The sequence below is a fragment of the Dreissena polymorpha genome, chromosome 16, assembly GCF_020536995.1.
Source record: "Dreissena polymorpha isolate Duluth1 chromosome 16, UMN_Dpol_1.0, whole genome shotgun sequence".
Classification (NCBI taxonomy): Eukaryota; Metazoa; Mollusca; class Bivalvia; order Myida; family Dreissenidae; genus Dreissena; species Dreissena polymorpha.
The window spans coordinates 33,942,966-33,961,572 of NC_068370.1; the positions used below are offsets into that span (position 1 = coordinate 33,942,966).

The following is an 18,607-nucleotide window of genomic DNA, read 5'->3' on the forward strand; positions in this document are numbered from 1 at the left end:
TGTTTGGTCTGTTGTTGCTGTATTCGTGATCTGGTGTGCTGTTGATGTTGAGGATGTCTGCAAGGTAGTTTTGGTATGCTTGTCTTGTTTCTTTTCTGCATTGATGTTTGAGAGCAAGGTAGTGTTCTTTGTGTTGTCAGATTTGTGTAACATGTATCTTTTATATGCTTTGTCCCGTTTCCTATAAAGGCGTTTGAGGGTGACCTGTATCCATGGGAGCTTGTTTTTGGAGGATGACATTTTTGACGGGATAAAAGTGTTAACCCCTTCTTCTATGGACCTGGAAATGGAATGCCAAAGTTCTTCTACGTATTTTTTCTTATAATTGTTTGACCTTGTAAGAGATTTATGGAGTTCATTTATGTGGGCCTTAAAGTCCTCCCAGTTTGCTTTTTTCAATAGATGTATTTTTCTAGGTTTTTGAGGTTTCATACTAGCAGATATATTTGTGTCAACTAGGACTGCATCATGGTCACTTATACCCGGGATAATAATAGCTCCTGTTTACAACGGAAGGATTATTGGTTAGAAACAGGTCAAGGATATGGTTTTCTCGGGTAGGGTCTTGAAGAATTTGGGTCAGGTTGTGGTCATATAGGGTATCAATAAAATCGCGGTAGTAGGATTGATTTTTGCAGTCATCAGTTGGGGCAATGTTTGACCAGTTTAACTTTGGCATTTTAAAGTCGCCGCCAACCCATACATTTGCTTAAGATTTGGTAGCTATGGATATAGACTTTTTGAACTCTTCCAGGCTATGGGGGTCATATTCTTTGGGTTTGTAGTAGGAGCCAATCAGGAGGGACTTAAAACCATGGATGTCTACCATGACCCAGACGTTTTCACAGTCTGTATGTAGGTGTGTTGCTTCCTGAGCTACGATGCAATTTTTTAACAGCAATGAATACCCCACCCCCTGCTTGGTTTTGCCGATCTCTTCTAAAAGGGGTGTAACCAAGGTCAGGATTGAAGATTTCATTGTTGTAGTGCTTAGGTTTTAACCATGACTCTGTGCCTATGATGATATCGGGCTTTGTTGAATTGACCATATTTTCATATTCAGATTTCTTTTTGACGATGAATCCGCAGTTAACAATTAGAACCTTAAGTGAGCGTTTGATTTTGTTTTTGGTGTAAAATTGCTTGGGTTGGTGTGGTGCTTGTTTGCTTGTTTTTGGTGTTGATGTTATTGGATGAGTGTTATGTCCATCTGGTGATGTTATATGCATAGGACTTGTGATATCTGAGATGTTGTTAAGATTGTTATATTTGTTTGGTGTTTCGAAAGATTCAAGGCTTGCAGTATGTGGAGGTGACATTCATGTTTTCACATTGGAGACATTTCCAAACCCCGATGCTTCTTCTTCTTCCATGTGATGTACTAATCTCACTCTGGAGCATACTCGTACATTTGTTATATACAAGGTGATCGTGAGAGTGCAGTTAAACAAACAAAAAAACATTTATAATATTTATAATATGTACAGTCAGGAAAGCTCAATGTTAGAATATGAGGCCGACCAGTCCTTCCCTGAATGACTCTGGGGTCTGTAAAACTGTGAGGTGCTTTGGAAGCTGGTTCCACAATCGAGCTCCAGAGATAAAGAAGGAGTGGCGATAGGTGTCTGTTCTGCAGTAAGGTATCCAGTAACGGACCACTGCACCATCGAGAGCCATTTCCAAGTCTATCATACATGCTATTAGACACATTATGGCAGTCCGCATGATACCAAGCATAACAGAAAACACAGAAGACACCTTGGCAGGACAACGTCACAGGCTGCTCACAACAACCACATGGAAACACAGTAGATGTGTCTCCGATGACTTCCGGTATCAGGGTAGGTCCTGGATTTTGTTCAATGTACTGCGACAGCATAAGGAGTAGAATGCTCAGGAAGATAAGTTTTGTACAGGGATTTATGCATGGATTTGGGTCTAAGCAGCTGCTTGAGTCTAATAGAACAGCACGTCAGGAGAAGTTTGCATCTACTACAGAGTGATCGAGTATCCTACCGCAACCCAAATTCGACGACACCTAAATTCGACGATGTTCTATTTGTATTGATTAAATTAAATCAGGGTTGGCACCAATCGACCGCCCCCGGTTTTAACCAGCGGTTTTTACCGGTTAAAACCGCCCCGGTCAATACTCCCGAAGTGGTCATTACTGGTCAATACTGGTCGATTGAACTTTACCCCCAATTTTAATTTATATTCCATGCCTAATTAAACAATATTGATAATATAAATTAAACAGACATGTTGCCAATAATGTCTTAAGCTATTAATACCCACTATTTTATACCTGTTCATGCAATTTGTAGGCCAATCTCTCAAAATTTTGCAAATAAGTCAAAGTTGGTCAATTCGATTTTTCTGGTCAATTGAACTTTTTTTCAATTCTAATGAATTATGATGCACAGATAATTCTGTGCTTGATTCAACAAGAACCTGTAAATTACTGTGTATGCGTTGTTCCTCATACCCCACTGTCCCCACAGTCTTCTAACAGTCTTCTCACCTATACAGGTTGGGGCACCCAAAACTGATAATAGGGCCTTAAATGGCATCTTTTTGACACAATCCTTACTTGTCATGTATTCTTGCATTGATTTCTTTTAATACTTTTTAAACAAAATAGTGTAAAAAACTTTTTTTTATTGATATAAGAATATAAAAACATAATAAGAAATAATTATTAAAAGAAAAAAATAATTGAAAAGAAGAGTAGACCCACAATTGGAAAACATTATTTGTTGGCAAAATCAAGAACTTTGATTGTTTATTCATTTGAATACCAATTGAACTTTTTAATATGAAAGGGAAAAAAACCTCTTAATACAGAAAGGAAACAAGTTAGAAGTAACTATTAAATTAATAGTAAGTACAATGTGTTAATCTTCTTTTGTGTGAGTGATATGAAATAGCCGAAGGGCAGATTTGCTTAATTGTCAATATCAGAGACATAACACTGCATGCATTTTATTACCAACTAAGAGGCCAGATTTATAACCCTAGCATACACAAGAGTTCTGTTTGTCCATCTGCTTATCAAATAGATATATCAATAGATAAGTGAAATGCAATGGTACCTACAATAGTACTTTAGTAACAGATGTGATACACTGAGATAAAGATATTGCCTTAGTCCTTATGTATTTGAGGCTGTTTCCATAAATAATAAAGAAGTAACTTTTTACAGCTTTAAAGATTTTTTTTACAAAAAATAACTCAGCAAAAAGTTTATCAATTACAGAATAATTATTGATTTAATATAAAATGGCTCCTTTGTAATGTTTAAATGCTACAATTTTCAATCGACCAGTATTGACCAGTAAAGACCAGTAATGACCAGTATTGACCGGTTTTAACCGGGTATTGACCGCCGGCCCGGTCAATACTCAATTGACCGGTCAATATGCCAACCCTGGATTAAATGGATGATTATTGTCTTGGAATCATTTCAAAGTAATACAGCCGAGTTTAAAATATTATTTTGTGCTTTTAAACATTTCATTATTTCTTTCATTATTTGCTATATATTGCTTCATGTAACTGTTACATCGTCGAATTTGGGTCACACCGGGATATTTCTGCACGATATTTTTTGCACTGTAACAGTCTGGGGCCTTCACTAATCCTAGCACAACAAATGCCAATGCTATAGAGGACATAAGCATCATTGTGTATTCTTTTAGTTGGTACAATCAGGCTTAAAAAATACTGGAAAAACTCAACGAACTACCTGTAGTTTTAAACCGGATGTTGATGTTTAAACCGGAAGTTACAAGTATATAGATAGATAACGTATGTCACGTTAAAAACTAGCTAACCAACAAAAAATCAATTCAAAATACAAACACACTTAAGTTTAAAATCCTGTCTGAAAAAAAGAATGGAAAAATACCTTCGTCTAAGCGCTGCAACCATAGCCTATTTAGTCTTCCAGCATGTTTTTCTTCGTTTCTGGCCATCTTTACATGCCCATGTTCATTTCTTCGTATTATTTCATGGAAAAAAACACAATTTTAATTATAATATAAATCTATTTTAAAACATATTTATTGTCAAAATCACAGCTTCAGTACTTCAGTTTTAACTAACAACGTTTCATTTGAACGAGAAAATTAAATTCGTATAGCCGGACATTGATAGTGGAGCTGGTTTAAAATTGAAAATGGCAACCAATGTTCAGCAGGTACATGTGTTTATTCATGTGTATATACCTTATGTCCTCTAAGGATTATAAAAAGTTTCATAATATTACACTTCTTTCATCTACTACTATCAAGTTGCCAATAGAAAATCACATGCCAAAAAAACTTAAATATTTTCATTAGAATTTTGTCCTTATGGCTTTTGTGTGTATATGACAAGATGTAAAAATAAATGCTGTTAGTGTTATATCATTTTTCTGTATTATTATTTTGCCGCAGTACACTTCTGATTTTTTGCAAAAATGACCAATGAAAGTGTGACAATGAAAAAATATCATATGATCACAAAAACTATAAAATAAACAGTTTATAACGCTGTCATTTAACCATATTTCAGATTAAAAAATGTTTCATTGAAAATAAATAAACATTACCTATAATAAAATGATATACACAAAAGCACTCACTATCGCCAATAGAGGATCACTGTCAGGGGTTCCGCTGTCGATCGCCATTGGCGCCAAATGGCGCTAAATTTTTAAATGTGGCTCCAATTTTTTAAAAGTGGCGAATTTCAAAAAGTCGTTAAAATCCTATCCGAAAATGTACTGCGAGTCGAAAGCACGCGACCGAGCATTAGCGGCCAGCGTCTGTCAGTTGTAAATATTGATTTACGACGATGTAAGCGACCTACAGTGCAGAGTGCATTAGAAATCACCGAAGCGTGTAAGTGTTACAAATGGTGTTTTTACTGCTATTGTCAAGTTTTATGGGGGTTATTATCGGATTAACGGCTCCTTAATGATATTGAGCAATAAGTTAAGTAACACGGGGACAAACTGTCACGACGATCAATAATTATAATGATTATTAGGGCCGCTATTTCTTTGTTAAAATCAAAACCATGGGGCTGGCAAAAGCATTTAATTTCTCCACATCAACAAATAAAAACTTGTTTCAACAGGTATTTGTGAGCTTTTCTGTTTAATAGATTCATTATTGTTATGTTCTGGGAAGGATATAAATTGATTAAGAAAACAACAATTTCTGAATTAAATATAAAACATTCACTCGATGTACTATATTTCGGATATGTTAAATTCGGACATTAAAAGATAGGTACATTTATGTGTTGGTTTGATGTTGATAGTTTGTAAAAATATGTTTTATGTTATTTCAGGCAACTAGAATGGATTGTGGCAATTATCTGGGCCTCTCTGTCAGGAAAAAGGCGTGAACAACAGTCATTTAATTGAACCTGGAAATCATCCACCACTAACAGAAAACTTGCTAACAACAGAAGCTGATGTATATCATGTCCAAATGACCAAATATAACTGTTAAACAATTTGAAGTGAGATGCTTTATTTTCTGATTCCCTTTCAAATGATGAACATTGGTGTGATTTTATGTTTAAATAATTAATTTCGAAACATTTATGCAGCATACTGTTTAATACATTGATGTTAACATTATTAGATTATTTTGGTTATCTGTGTTGTTTATCAAGTTGAAAAAAATGTTATTTATATACAAATAAAGCTTATTAATACTTATGAAGGTATGACTTATGAAGGTACTTATTGGTGTTTTTTTTTATGAAATAACATACTTTTTAAAGTGATAATATAGTCAATGACATTAATGTAGTAAGGTTTCTTAAAATGATTGTTCTTATTAATAAGGTGGAATAACCGACAGTATTCACGCCGCGAAAAAGTGGCGACAACTTTTTTTGGGCCAGTGGAACCCCTGACTGTTTACAGAATTATCTCCCCTGTCAGATCAACAGTTGGAGCATCTTTTCACAAATTTGTAAAATTGTACATTTATCCAAGGGACACACTATGCAACAATTGATTTTGATTTGATTACACTTTTTCATGAAATACACGATAGTGATCCCCTATTAGTGTGACACTCTATTGGTGAGTTGAGTGTATAATGATGAAAATAATTTATTATTTATGTATGACCGCCGTCAAGGATTGATGAACATGATAATTTTAGTCTCAGTGTATAGATTGAAGTTTAACCTTAAGAGAACAATTTAGTTGAAAAGTGATTAACCTTGAAATAAATATCCTATCAAAAGTATAAAGCGTTAAAAGTTCATGAAGAGCTATTCGTGAATTTCTCACGTTTGGTTTTAACATGTAAAAACTTATTTTAAATTAAAAGAAGAATAAAAACAAGTGATCAAAATAACACTACTGAAATATATAAATGTTTAATAAATACTTTTTACTTAGTGAGAAATAGATTTGTTAAAATTAGTGTCACCTGTAAGTATTTTACAATTTACAAATATAACGATTTGAAGTGGGAATTACAAGAAATATTTTATGGCCAAATTGTAGGTAAGCAACAAAATATAGAAGTAATAATGGCATTTCCGACATAATTAATAACAATATCTTGCAATTTATTGCCAAACAGGTTCACCATCTAACAATATATTGGAATATGATTTTTAGCATAGGTGCTTGCACCTATGCTTAAGGTATATACCACATTTTGAAAATCCACATCGGTCGGTTACCCTTTATGAAGCCTTACCTGATCAAAATTCAGACGAAATATCTATTTAATTTAGCATATGGTAATTCTTACAATTTTTTGGGGGGAAACGTTTTTTTAACGTTTTCTTCCAAGAATATTGCTGACACCGTTTTTAGTGAATTTTTCTAAGACCGTTTTATGTCAAAAATCTTCTTATAACCTAAAACAAATTTCGTTCGTAAAACAATTCTGTTCTTGTTGATAGTGACCTCACACCTAATTTATATGGGATCCCAATTTCTATTTCCTTCGTTTACTGTTCTGTGAGAGGTCAAATGTTTACATAACTGAATTAATAAGGCCCTGGTTAAAGTATATGTAACATTTCATCGGTTAATTTTAAATAGAAATTAAAACATATTCTCAGCAGGAAGTGGGGCATAAAGCACTTTTATTCTTTGAAAATGTGTAAAAAATGGCGGAGTACGATGAATGTTTTCTGATTTATGACATGGATTCTGACGTGCCTTTCTATGGATTTGATGAAGTAGAGTTTAAAAGTAAGAGATGTGTTAATTGAAGTTAAAATGATTTACTTTGAGCCAGAAATTTACGTTACGAGTAGAGTTAACGGTTTAAATGTGGCATCGGATTTAATGGATTCGCGTGAATTCTGGACGAGTGCTGTGTCTGTAAAATATTAAATGGAAAGCTGTAAATGTATCAAGTCGGAAAAGAAAACGGATGGTTGCATAATGGTATGCGTGAAATAATGTAATTCTACGTATTTATTTTCATAGTTATGTCATTTTGTAACCATTCACATTCGTCACTATTTGGAATTCCCGTTTCTAAAAATAGAGCATTTTGTTAACAAGGGGGGCGACTCGTGATGTCAGCAATCGTTAAGGCTACAATATACTAAATAATCGAGTCATGAAGGGCTGTACTTTCTAAACAAATCATCATATTTTCCTCGAAGGCATGTTGTACACTTTGTTCTGGTTTTATCGTTTGGAGATATTGATAGGGTAAGCATAGGTGTTCACTACTTAATCCCTGAAATAGGAAAAAGTTGGAGATTAAAGTAAAAAATGGCACTGCAAAAGGTTACAATCCACTAGAAAACGGCCGAAAAAGGCGCAAAAACAGTCGATTTTGATTTGAGTCGAATTTGTTTTTGGTTTGAACATGACAAATCTTTTTTATTGCTTAAATCGATTCAGCTAAGAATGCCCGTCAAGAAAAGGTATTGTTATGGGGGTCTCTATGTGCAAAATGTTGTATTTATTTTCGCTCAAAGTTGTCGCTTTTACATCGAAACATATAAGGAAACTATTTAGTATATTTTGACCTAAACATTTACTTCAGCAGCATCTTCCCTGTATCTTGCAACTATGCTTTCAGCGCCATCGGCGCTCTCGTTTATTGTGGAGCCATAGTGATTCCGTTTTTTTAGGAATTCAGAAGATAACTGGAAATTGACATGTTTCAGGTTGCAGTATCTAAACCAGGGGCATCCTCTGGTAGCCAGGGAAATGCAAGCGAATATGTTGTGAGAGTTCCCAATGATCCTTTGAAGAAATACAGCATGATCAAATTTGCCTCAGGGACAGACATTGACTTCTTAAAATTGTCACATGTAAGAAGTTTAATTATTTGTTTATTTAAAGGTTATTAAATTTTCAAAACATCGAAACTTGTTCAATATGAAATGAATCAATAAGTCAGGGCTCGCGCTGTCATTCGCCACTTGAGCCATTTGCGAAAATATTGAGAACTTGGCTCAAGAAAAATCCGATTTGCGAAAATGCTAAAATCTCGTAAAATTTCATTGAAAACAGCCGACATTTTAACCCGAAACTGGTTTTCTATATTTTTCTCTTTGTTTCAATGAAAGTATTCGCAATTTGAACAGTGAACGAAAACCAATCTGCACCTGTATCGAGACATCGCTTTACCTTATTGTTATTGAAGTGCACATGGTAGCTGGCCAATCAAAACTGAGCTGGCTTACACATGAAATGACGTTGTTGAATGAAACGTAAAAATGGGTGGAGCTATGAATACACAGTTAATATTGTCGTCTGCAAACAAAATAGCGGATGGTCGCAAATGTCGTATTATAAGATTAAAAATGAAAATAAGCGTGACAATAAATTAATTATTTCCAAGCTGACTATCGATATAAATTAAAGAGTGATAATTAAATAACTAGTTCTATGTCGTTGATGTTACAACTTTCTGCCGATTTTCGATTGAAATGAAAAGGTGTTAATTAATTAATTTGATCGTTTAATTCACACACTATGATAACTAACAGCGGCGTATTTTAATCAAAGGAAAACATGAAAAACACGCGCGGTTTAATTGCAATTAAAATTTAATTAAAGTTACGAATTTTGTAACGCATAGGAAGACTAATTCATGTCGTCTACTATATAAATGGAAGTAACCACTTTGTCCGTACAGTCGCTAACATGACTTCTTTAACCTTAAATCGTCCTTTGGACGAAAATGAGTCTGAACAAACAAACAAAATAATTAAAACACAAAAACTAGAGCATTCCAAGAGTCATGGAGAGTTGATAATAATTGGCTTCGCTTTGAGAATGAATCAAAATTAATGTACTGTGACCTATGCATTAAGGTGCAGAATTCCAACACGTTCACTGTAGGTTGCAATATCCTGAAAAAGACTCGGTGACGAAACATGCAAAGTCTAAAGGTAAGATTTTGAAGATGAGAGGAATTTTTATTTGAAATTACTTTGAAATGCTATAGTCTAACTATATGTATATATGCAGATTGACTATGTATTTATTTATTTTTATTTTCAGATCACACTCATGCCGTCGATGCCAGCAAGCAGTAAAGCAGCAAAACAATGTATTTTGTGAATGAAATGTATGCTTGTATTTTACGTGCCATTCATCATGTTGTTAAAAATGCAAAAATGCGCTGTATTAAAATATCTCTATTACGATGAAAATTGTGATGTGATGTATATTATGATATGTGACATGTGCTTGTTGTCATTAAAAGAAATATGAAAAATCTATAGTATATATTGTTATTTGAAACAAATGAAAACTGGTTGGCAATAGGCCCAAAACGCACCACAGACAATCTAGGATCCAAAAAATTTCCGGTGGGGGTGGGGGGGGGGGGGGGGCATGCCCCGGACCCCCCTACATCTGGGTGGCTCAAACATTTTTTGGGCCAGCGCTAGCCCAGTAAGTGCAAACAGTGAAAATTTTGTACATTTTATCTGAACCTAGACAGTCTATTTGATGATTTAATTGCCCTTAAAATTAGCTTAAGAAAGTCTTATCGATTTTAGAACAAAAAGCAATTTTAATAATTAGTTTTTATCAAACACCCATGCAGAAAGCTCAATACAGCTGTCCTAATGATTGAGATTATGTGTGTCAGACTTTAAATTTGTCGTAAGTCTGTGCAAATTTATGATAACTACAAATTTTAATCATCGTTCAACGATGTGTCACTTGTAACACCAGTTTTCCTTTAAGGTCAAGGTCTTACTTAGAGGTGAAAGGTCACAGTTGTATATAAAACAGCTTGTCCTGACTCTTCCTTTGTAAATCATCATGCACATTTTACTAACAACATGTGGAGGTTTACTGTGTGTAAAACCAATCTCTCTACCTTGAATGTCATGTGTTTTACTTTGTCATTCATCATGCAATAATTAAAAACGTTACACAAATGACCACCATGAGGACATGTCATGTCTCTTTTTATACCCATCTGTCTACATCAAATGTCAAGGTCATTTATTTAAGTCCAAAGGGGATTTTGGCAGTAAAACACTTTTTTGGACAAAAACACCATGATATACAAAACAAACACTATATGGATAGGGCATGTTGCATGAAACTCACCTCTCCCTACATCAAAGGCCAATGTCTCACATAGAGGTCAATAGTAATATTTTGCCATAAAGCAACTAATTTTCTTGTCCAAGCTATCACTTCATCATTTATTACCGTATTCAATTGTAAAATAACTGATCACAAACGTCCACAATGGGAAACGATGTGTCACATGTAAATCTCCCTGTCTTTGAGGTTAAGATGAAACTTTAAAGTCAAAGGTTACCGGGTAAATTCGGCCACATGACAGCGTGTCAGGACTGTACCTTCATTACTTCATCATGCAATTTTAAAACACTTGTACACAAAGGTTCACCATGTGAACATTGAGTTTCATGTGTACACTACAACTGTCTGGCAATGTCAAAGAAACAGGTCAGAATAAAAGGTCATTTCCAAACTGTAACTTAGTTGTCAAATGTTGAGTGTATATTATATTTTGTTTGGACTGTAACTTCATCCTTCATAATGCAAAAAAATAATTAACCAAAATATGTGCACGATGTGGAGAGGGTAGGTAAACCCCTTGGGAAATGGTGATGGCCACACTTAAGCCCAAAATGTAAACATTTGCGCGGTGCAGCTTGTTAAATAATTATAAGCATCATTGATATGTTGGCCATATGCATCTGGCTAGTTGTTTAAATATATAAAAAAAACTCATGATTTTCTTTCTTTTTAGGGCAAAGTCAAAATGGAAAGAGAGAACAATTTAAGGCAATACAAGACTATATATAATCTGGACGCAATGCCCAAGTTTGGTGCAGGCAGTGAATATGGCAGAGAACAAAAAGAAGAAGCCAGGCGGAAAAAATATGGCATTAATATAAAAAAGTACAACCCCAATGATCAGCCATGGCTTATGAAAGTTGGCGATGGGAAAGATTGTAAAAGGTGTGTAAAACTAGTAGATTTGACAAGAAAACAGGTGCCAACATTAAATTAACTTTTATTGAATCTGATTCATGGAAATCTTGCTTTGTTCAAAAATGTGTTATTTGTACTTCATTTACCATTTGATATGTGTGTTTTGAATTTAGATTTTTTTCTGAGTACCACTTAGGTAACATGTTGAAAAACATAAAACCTCAACATTTGACCCTTTCTTTATGTGTTATAATGATTATATAAATCACATTTTACTGATGGAAAATTGTTTCTTGAAATGTTTAACTTGATTAAATAAAAATTACAAATTTTACTGATTGAAAGTTGTTACTTGTAAATGTTAACTTAATTAAATAATAATAATTATTATTTTTTGTGTTGGGCAGATATAAAGGGGTGAGAGAAGGAACAATAAGTGAGAACACTTCCTACTATATCTTCACTAAATGTGCCGACGGTGCCTTTGAAGCCTTCCCAATAGAAGAGTGGTACAATTTCCAACCGGTGGTAAAATACAAGTACTTAAACTCAGAAGAGGCAGAAGAAGAATTTAGCAGGTTTGTCTCAAGTTCAAATACTAATTTTCTAATACACCTGAACTTGGTTATCTTAAACTCTGTCAAAGTTTCAGATTCTTCAAAGTTGCCTTCTACTCCTTGACATTGTAAAAATATTGTTATCTTACTGGAAAAGCTGGTAATGTTAAAGTGGTTTTCTGTTTCAAAAAGTCCTTTACATAGTGTCTGTGTTATCTGTTTAACTTGACATGATGTGGATGCTTGTTGAAGGGAGGACTAAGCTACAAGCTGAGTCACATGTTGCAAACACCTTTTGTTTCAAATTAAACCAATGTATGTTAAATTGAATGATATATCAGTTTCATCTGATTGTGTTTACCATTGATGGATATGTTGAACTAAATACTGATCAGAATTCTATAATTATACACATAAATGGATAACTCAAAGTCTCCCAGCAACTTTGAGAAATAAAGTTAAGCCTTGCAAGAAAATTATGGTATGTCAGTATTGATACTATTGTTTTTCTAAAATGTTCACATACATAAATGTTAAATAGTTTTTTGTCTTTTAGAATTATGTCACTGATATTGTATTGTTTTACTGAATGTGTATGTAGCATCTCAAAACAATCACCTACAACTTTATTTATCCGTGTTGATTCCTTGAATGAATATGGGATTGAATCCAACTGTACATAGGGACATTGGTTCTATTACAATTGATATGAATATTATCTATGAATTATTTTTTCACGATAAGATACTTGTCAGTTACCATTTCTTAACACTATTTGGGAATTCAAGAGTTGGCCTTATGTTTTGTTTACCCTCCACCATAAAATATCAGTGGCGTTCATTTTCTAAGTCTTTCTTGTCACAGTTTGAGCATTCAAATTTTTAATAAGTGGTGCCATTTGAGTCCTGTGGGCTTATAATGACAAAACTTATTGTACTGTTCTTTGTTCTTGAATGTTGGTTAAAATGTTTGTTTGACAGACGGGACAAGACCATGAATCTATTCTCCATCATGGTGCGCAAGAGAATCAAGAATGAAGAGGAGACAGAGGAGAAACCTGAGGACAAGAAAGACAAAAAGAAAGACAAAAAAAGTCTGGTGGGTGCATTCTCTTTTTATGCCCCCAGATCGAATGATTGGGGGCATATTGCTTTTGGCCTGTCTGACTGTCATTCTGTCCCAAAACTTTAACCTTGGTTAAAGTTTTGCGATAAATTTTGCAATATTGAAGATAGAAACTTGATATTTGGCATGCATGTGTATCTCATGGAGCTGCAAATTTTGAGTGGTGAAAGGTCAAGGTCATCCTTCAAGGTCAAAGGTTAAAAAAACTTTAATAAGCTTTAAAGGGAGATAATTATCTGTACCTGCAAAATGATAAAAAATAAATAAATGAATCAAAGCGGCGCAGTAGGGGGCATTGTGTTTCTGATAAACACATCTCTTGTCTTTAGTCTTATCAGATAATCATTAGGTTAATAAGTCAAAATTCTGCAATGAAAATATTGATTGACTAACATTTGTTAAACAAATGTCTTTGATATATACCTGAAATTTTTGTGTTGATATCCTGTGTGATATTCTGTCACTGAAACATTCAGAAGTGTAAAGGAAATTACTTGCAAAGTTTTGGATAACGTTTAAAAAAAATACTGAAAGATTAAAAGATAGGAAGTGGAGGTACAATGGGTTTCAACTTTTATTTAGATTTCATTTGCGACAAATTTTCATATTGACATACTTGTCCATCTTCAGACTGCTATTTTCCACAGGCAGGTCTGTGAAGAAATTAAATTGAAAAGCTTTTCTCCCGTTCCTTTAATCTGTAAGATGACTTTTAATTTGCTTGTCATTTTGATGTTCCCTTTGACATTATGAAGTTGTTTTTGTCACCATTTGAGAAAAGGGCTTGGACTTATTTGTATTGGGAAAAAAATAGGTAATTTTGACAAAAATTGGATATTGGTGTCTGTAAAAAATTATGAGCTATTGTCATCACCTTGGCGTCGGCGTCGGCGTCGGCGTCGGCGTTGGCGTTGGCGTTGGCGTCGGCGTCCGGTTAAGTTTTGCGTTTAGGTCCACTTTTCTCAGAAAGTATCAATGCTATTGCATTCAAACTTGGTACACTTACTTACTATCATGAGGGGACTAGGCAGGCAAAGTTAGATAACTCTGGCGTGCATTTTGACAGAATTATGTGCCCTTTTTATACTTAAAAAATGGAAAATTTTGGTTAAGTTTTGCGTTTAGTTCCACTTTTCTCAGTAAGTATCAATGCTATTGCATTCAAACTTGGTACACTTACTTACTATCATGAGGGGACTGGGCAGGCAAAGTTAGATAACTCTGGCATGCATTTTGACAGAATTATGTGCCCTTTTTATACTTAGAAAATTGACAATTTTGGTTAAGTTTTGTGTTTAGGTCCATTTTATTCCTTAAGCATCAAAGCTATTGCTTTCATACTTGCAACACTTACTAACTATCATAAGGGGACTGTGCAGGCAAAGTAATGTAACTCTGACTGGCATTTTGACAGAATTATGTGCCCTTTTTATACTTAGAAAATCGAAAATATGATTAAGTTTTGTGTTTAGGTCCACTTTATTCCTACAGTATCAAAGCTATTGCTTTCATACTTGCAAGATTTATGAACTATCATAAGGGGACGGTGCAGGCAAAGTTATGTAACTCTGACTGGCATTTGGACGGAATTATGGGCCCTTTATACTTAGAAAATTGAAAATTTGGTTAAGATTTATGTTTTGGTCACTTTACCCCTAAAGTATCATAGATACTGCTTTCATACTTGGAACACTCACAAACTATCATAAGGGTACAGTAAAAGGACAAGTTGCATAACTCTGGTTGTCATTGTTACGGAATTATGGCCCTTTTTTGACTTAGTAACTTTTAATATATGGTTAAATTTTGTGTTTCGATCCACTCGAAGTATCATGGCTATTGCTTTCAAACTTCAAATACTTACATGCTATCATGAGGTTACTGTACCTGGCAACTTGAATTTTACTTTGACCTTTGAATGACCTTGACTCTCAAGGTCAAATTATTAAATTTTGCTAAAATTGCCATAACTTCTTTATTTATGATTAGATTTGATTGATACTTTGATGAAACTACTCTTACCTGACATACCACTATAGACTTCACCCAAACCATCCCCCGTGCCCTCCCCCCCCCTCCCCCCCCTCCCCCCCCCAATTTTTTTTAATTTTTTTTTTTTTAAGATCATCTCACAAATGACCACCACACCCTCACACTATACCCCCACCCCACCCCCCCCACCCCACCCCACCCCCCAAATTTTTTTTTTATATATATTTTTTTTTTTTTTTTAAGATCATCTCACAAATTATCACCACACCCTCACCCCCCCCCCCCCCCGATTTTTTTTTTTATTTTTTTTTTTTTTTTTCGCTTTTTTGGAAGATAATGTAATAAATGTCCACAACCCCACACTATACACCCCTCTTCACTCCACTCCTCCCTCCTTTGTGATTGAAAATGAGAGTCCCTTCACCTTTAAAAAGAAAATAGATGAGCGGTCTGCACCCGCAAGGCGGTGCTCTTGTTTAAACATTACATTTACTTAGGTTCAACAGATTGATCTGAATGGGTATTTAACATGTTTAACAATTGTTTGGAAACCTTCATTTTGGAATTCAATTTGGAATTGTATGCAGTCATTTGAAAAAAAAAACTTTTTGAGATATGAATTGGGTCAAATTTCGGACCCAACTTGAAGAAAAAGTAACACAGTTTTGTCTTAATTATAAAGGACTTAAGCCGTTAGGTTTAGTTCTCATTACGGTGTTCTGTGGCTGAACTTTTCAGATCCTTACAGACATGGAGGATTGGATGGAAACTGAGGATGAAGAGGAGGAGGAGGAAGAGGCAGAGGAAGGGGCAGGTAAATACTGTGAATGTTGGATCAAACCAAATGGAACGTTTGAGTGTTTTTAAGCACCAAACAGGTTAAAAAACTCCTGTTTTTGTATTAATTTTCTTTATACATATTGTGAAGACTCTCTCAGAAATGGGGAAGATGCATGTAGAATTGTCTGTTGTTAGTAGGGCTGTAACGATACATTCGAATATTCGAATTACTTGAATACGGCTGTGGACGAATCGTATTTGTTATCCGCCACCTCCTGAACCGAATATTTGATTTTAATAATCTTATCTTACCTTACAAATGAAGGTTCATATAATTAACCCCTATATTTAAATGTTCTCCTCCTTATTCCGGCGTTTTTCATTGTGTTTACCCCACCCACTATGTTACAACTTTAATACACTGAGATTATCAACAAAAATAGCGGGCACTGGTTGAATATTTACAACATTGAATTGAAAAATCTTTTGATGGTTGTTTAATGTTTATTTAGGTAAATACGAGTGATTTGATGCTCAAACATACACACAAAGGATTAGCAGATGGAATTTCTTATTTGCTTATCTTTACGACAATGATTAAGCAACTTATCAACAAACATGGAGCTTAGCAAAGGGAATGCTATTGATATCGTTGACCCGCCTGCCAAATACACGTCGTTTGTCTAGCACTACTTTGGTTTTCTCAAAAGTTTCAAAACTGTGTTCAAAGGTTAAGCAGTTTTAGTCAGTGTTTTGTTATTTTAAAGTGTTATATTTCATGCTTTCAGTATGCAATGATACTCAATTAATAAAATTGACAAATACTCATAGTATTAGTTTCATACTATATAATGTCATGTGAAGTTGTCAGTATTACTTTTGTTCATTGAAATTCATATTCGCGAATAAATATTCGTATTTGTCTACCTGTTTTCGTGATATGTATCGTATTCGTCACCTAGTGTATTCATTACAGCCCTAGTTGTTAGGTTTTTCTGTTGCTACTTGAGTAAGGACACTTAACATGCATATTTAACAGCATATGAAACCTTGCCATCCATGATATGGTTTCTTTTTTGACACAACCAGATGTATGGCCCATTTCAGTAAAATGATAAATAGTTTACTTGTTCTTCATGTTACTCAAATATAATTGTTCTATTACTTACAACTCAGCGTTCAATGACTACCCACTCAAATAGATGTTATTCTAACAAACTTAACTTAAATGCAGAAAAGAAGCCCAAAAAGGAGAAGAAGGAAGAGAAGACAAAGAGGCGGAAAAATGCAAAGATTAATGCTGATGATGAGGCTGTTGAGGAGAGTGATGAGGGAGACTTTGATGACAGGGAACTGGACTACATCTCAGACTCGGGAAGGTGGATTTACAGCCATCAATTTTCTGCTTCATTTACCTCCTATTTGTTATTTGAGCCAGCTATATGAATTATACAACAATATATTTGCTATGTAACAATGTTCTCTGTACTCTGTTCTTAATAAGAACTTCATATGTAATAATGTTATTTAATGATGTTTTCATTCTGTATTGTATTTATTTAAGAGCCTTCAATGTTTTGAATTTAACATTCTTTGGTCTACATATCTGACTCTGTTAGGTAAGAGAAAATTGATTGTAATTAATATAATTAGCTAATGTATGTTAGTACATGTAATTGCGTTCAAAATTTTGTTTAGAACTTAAATTGACTGGACTTCATCCCTGAATCTTGGAGGTGAATCAATCTAGATTTTGCAGTGATGGGGGTACAACTTTTGTCAGTCAGGTTGATTGTGGGTGTGATGCAAACACTTTTTTGTCATGATCAATGATCTAAACATTCCTGAGCCATATTCCCTTGAACTTAGCAATCAGCATTGACAGAAGCATAACATTTTGAAAATTTGAAACTACTTTCACGTTTCTTAAGCAATTAAATGAAATATCAAATACGCAATCACTATGAAGTGCAGATGTTTAAGATACTGTTTCATGCCTAATTATCCACACGTTACTGAGTTATATGCCCTTGAAGTTATCCATGGAAATAGCATTTGAATAAAAAATGTTGAGCAAATTACTTCAAACATTTGTCAGTTCAATAAAATTGTAACATGAAATATGAAATCAGCATCAAGTGGAGAAGTGCAATACACTGTTTTCATGCCCATTCCTTCACTTATTCCATAGTAATGTAACCTGTAAACTTTCCTTGGGCATGGCAGATGGATTAATTGTAAGCTTTTTGAGAGCAAATTGAACCCACCTTTCTTAAGCGATAGAATTGAAACATGAAATATTTCATCAGTATCTAGTGAAGATTTGTTCATTCCAAGTGATGCACACATTCTTGAGTTTTTATGCCCCCCTTTGAAGAAGAGAGGGTATATTGTTTTGCACATGTCGGTCCGTCCGTCCACCAGATGGTTTTCGGATGATAACTCAAGAACGCTTAGGCCTAGGATCATGAAACTTCATAGGTACAGTGATCATGACTTGTAGGCGACCCCTAATGATTTTGAGGTCACTAGGTCAAAGGTCAAGGTAACAGTGACTCAAAGTAGTAAAATGGTTTTTAGAGGATAACTCAAGAACGCTTACGCCTAGGATCATGAAACTTCATAGGTACATTGATCGTGACTCGTAGATGACCCCTATTGATTTTCAGGTCACTAGGTCAAAGGTCAAGTTCTTAGTGACTTGAAGTAGTAAAATGGTTTCCGGATG

The 18,607-nt window shown here is 34.5% G+C and overlaps 2 protein-coding genes across 5 annotated transcripts in view; one reads left to right on the plus strand and one right to left on the minus strand.

The window, feature by feature from the left end:
* The window catches only part of LOC127861399 (uncharacterized), a 35,391-nt gene extending 31,369 nt beyond the window's left edge, over window positions 1–4,022 (minus strand). For all 3 annotated transcript variants that reach the window (XM_052399857.1, XM_052399856.1, XM_052399855.1), the window contains exon 1: window positions 3,911–4,022. In XM_052399857.1, the coding sequence (XP_052255817.1) occupies window positions 3,911–3,977 (67 nt within the window). In that variant the 5' untranslated portion in view covers window positions 3,978–4,022. The remainder of the gene's footprint in view (window positions 1–3,910) is intronic.
* Window positions 4,023–4,053: 31 nt separating this feature from the next.
* Window positions 4,054–18,607, plus strand: part of LOC127861388 (general transcription factor IIF subunit 1-like) — a 36,001-nt gene continuing 21,447 nt past the window's right edge. For both annotated transcript variants that reach the window (XM_052399832.1, XM_052399833.1), the window contains exons 1-7: window positions 4,054–4,201; window positions 8,158–8,304; window positions 11,241–11,452; window positions 11,833–12,003; window positions 12,963–13,080; window positions 15,838–15,913; window positions 17,114–17,258. In XM_052399832.1, the coding sequence (XP_052255792.1) occupies window positions 4,181–4,201; window positions 8,158–8,304; window positions 11,241–11,452; window positions 11,833–12,003; window positions 12,963–13,080; window positions 15,838–15,913; window positions 17,114–17,258 (890 nt within the window). In that variant the 5' untranslated portion in view covers window positions 4,054–4,180. The remainder of the gene's footprint in view (window positions 4,202–8,157; window positions 8,305–11,240; window positions 11,453–11,832; window positions 12,004–12,962; window positions 13,081–15,837; window positions 15,914–17,113; window positions 17,259–18,607) is intronic.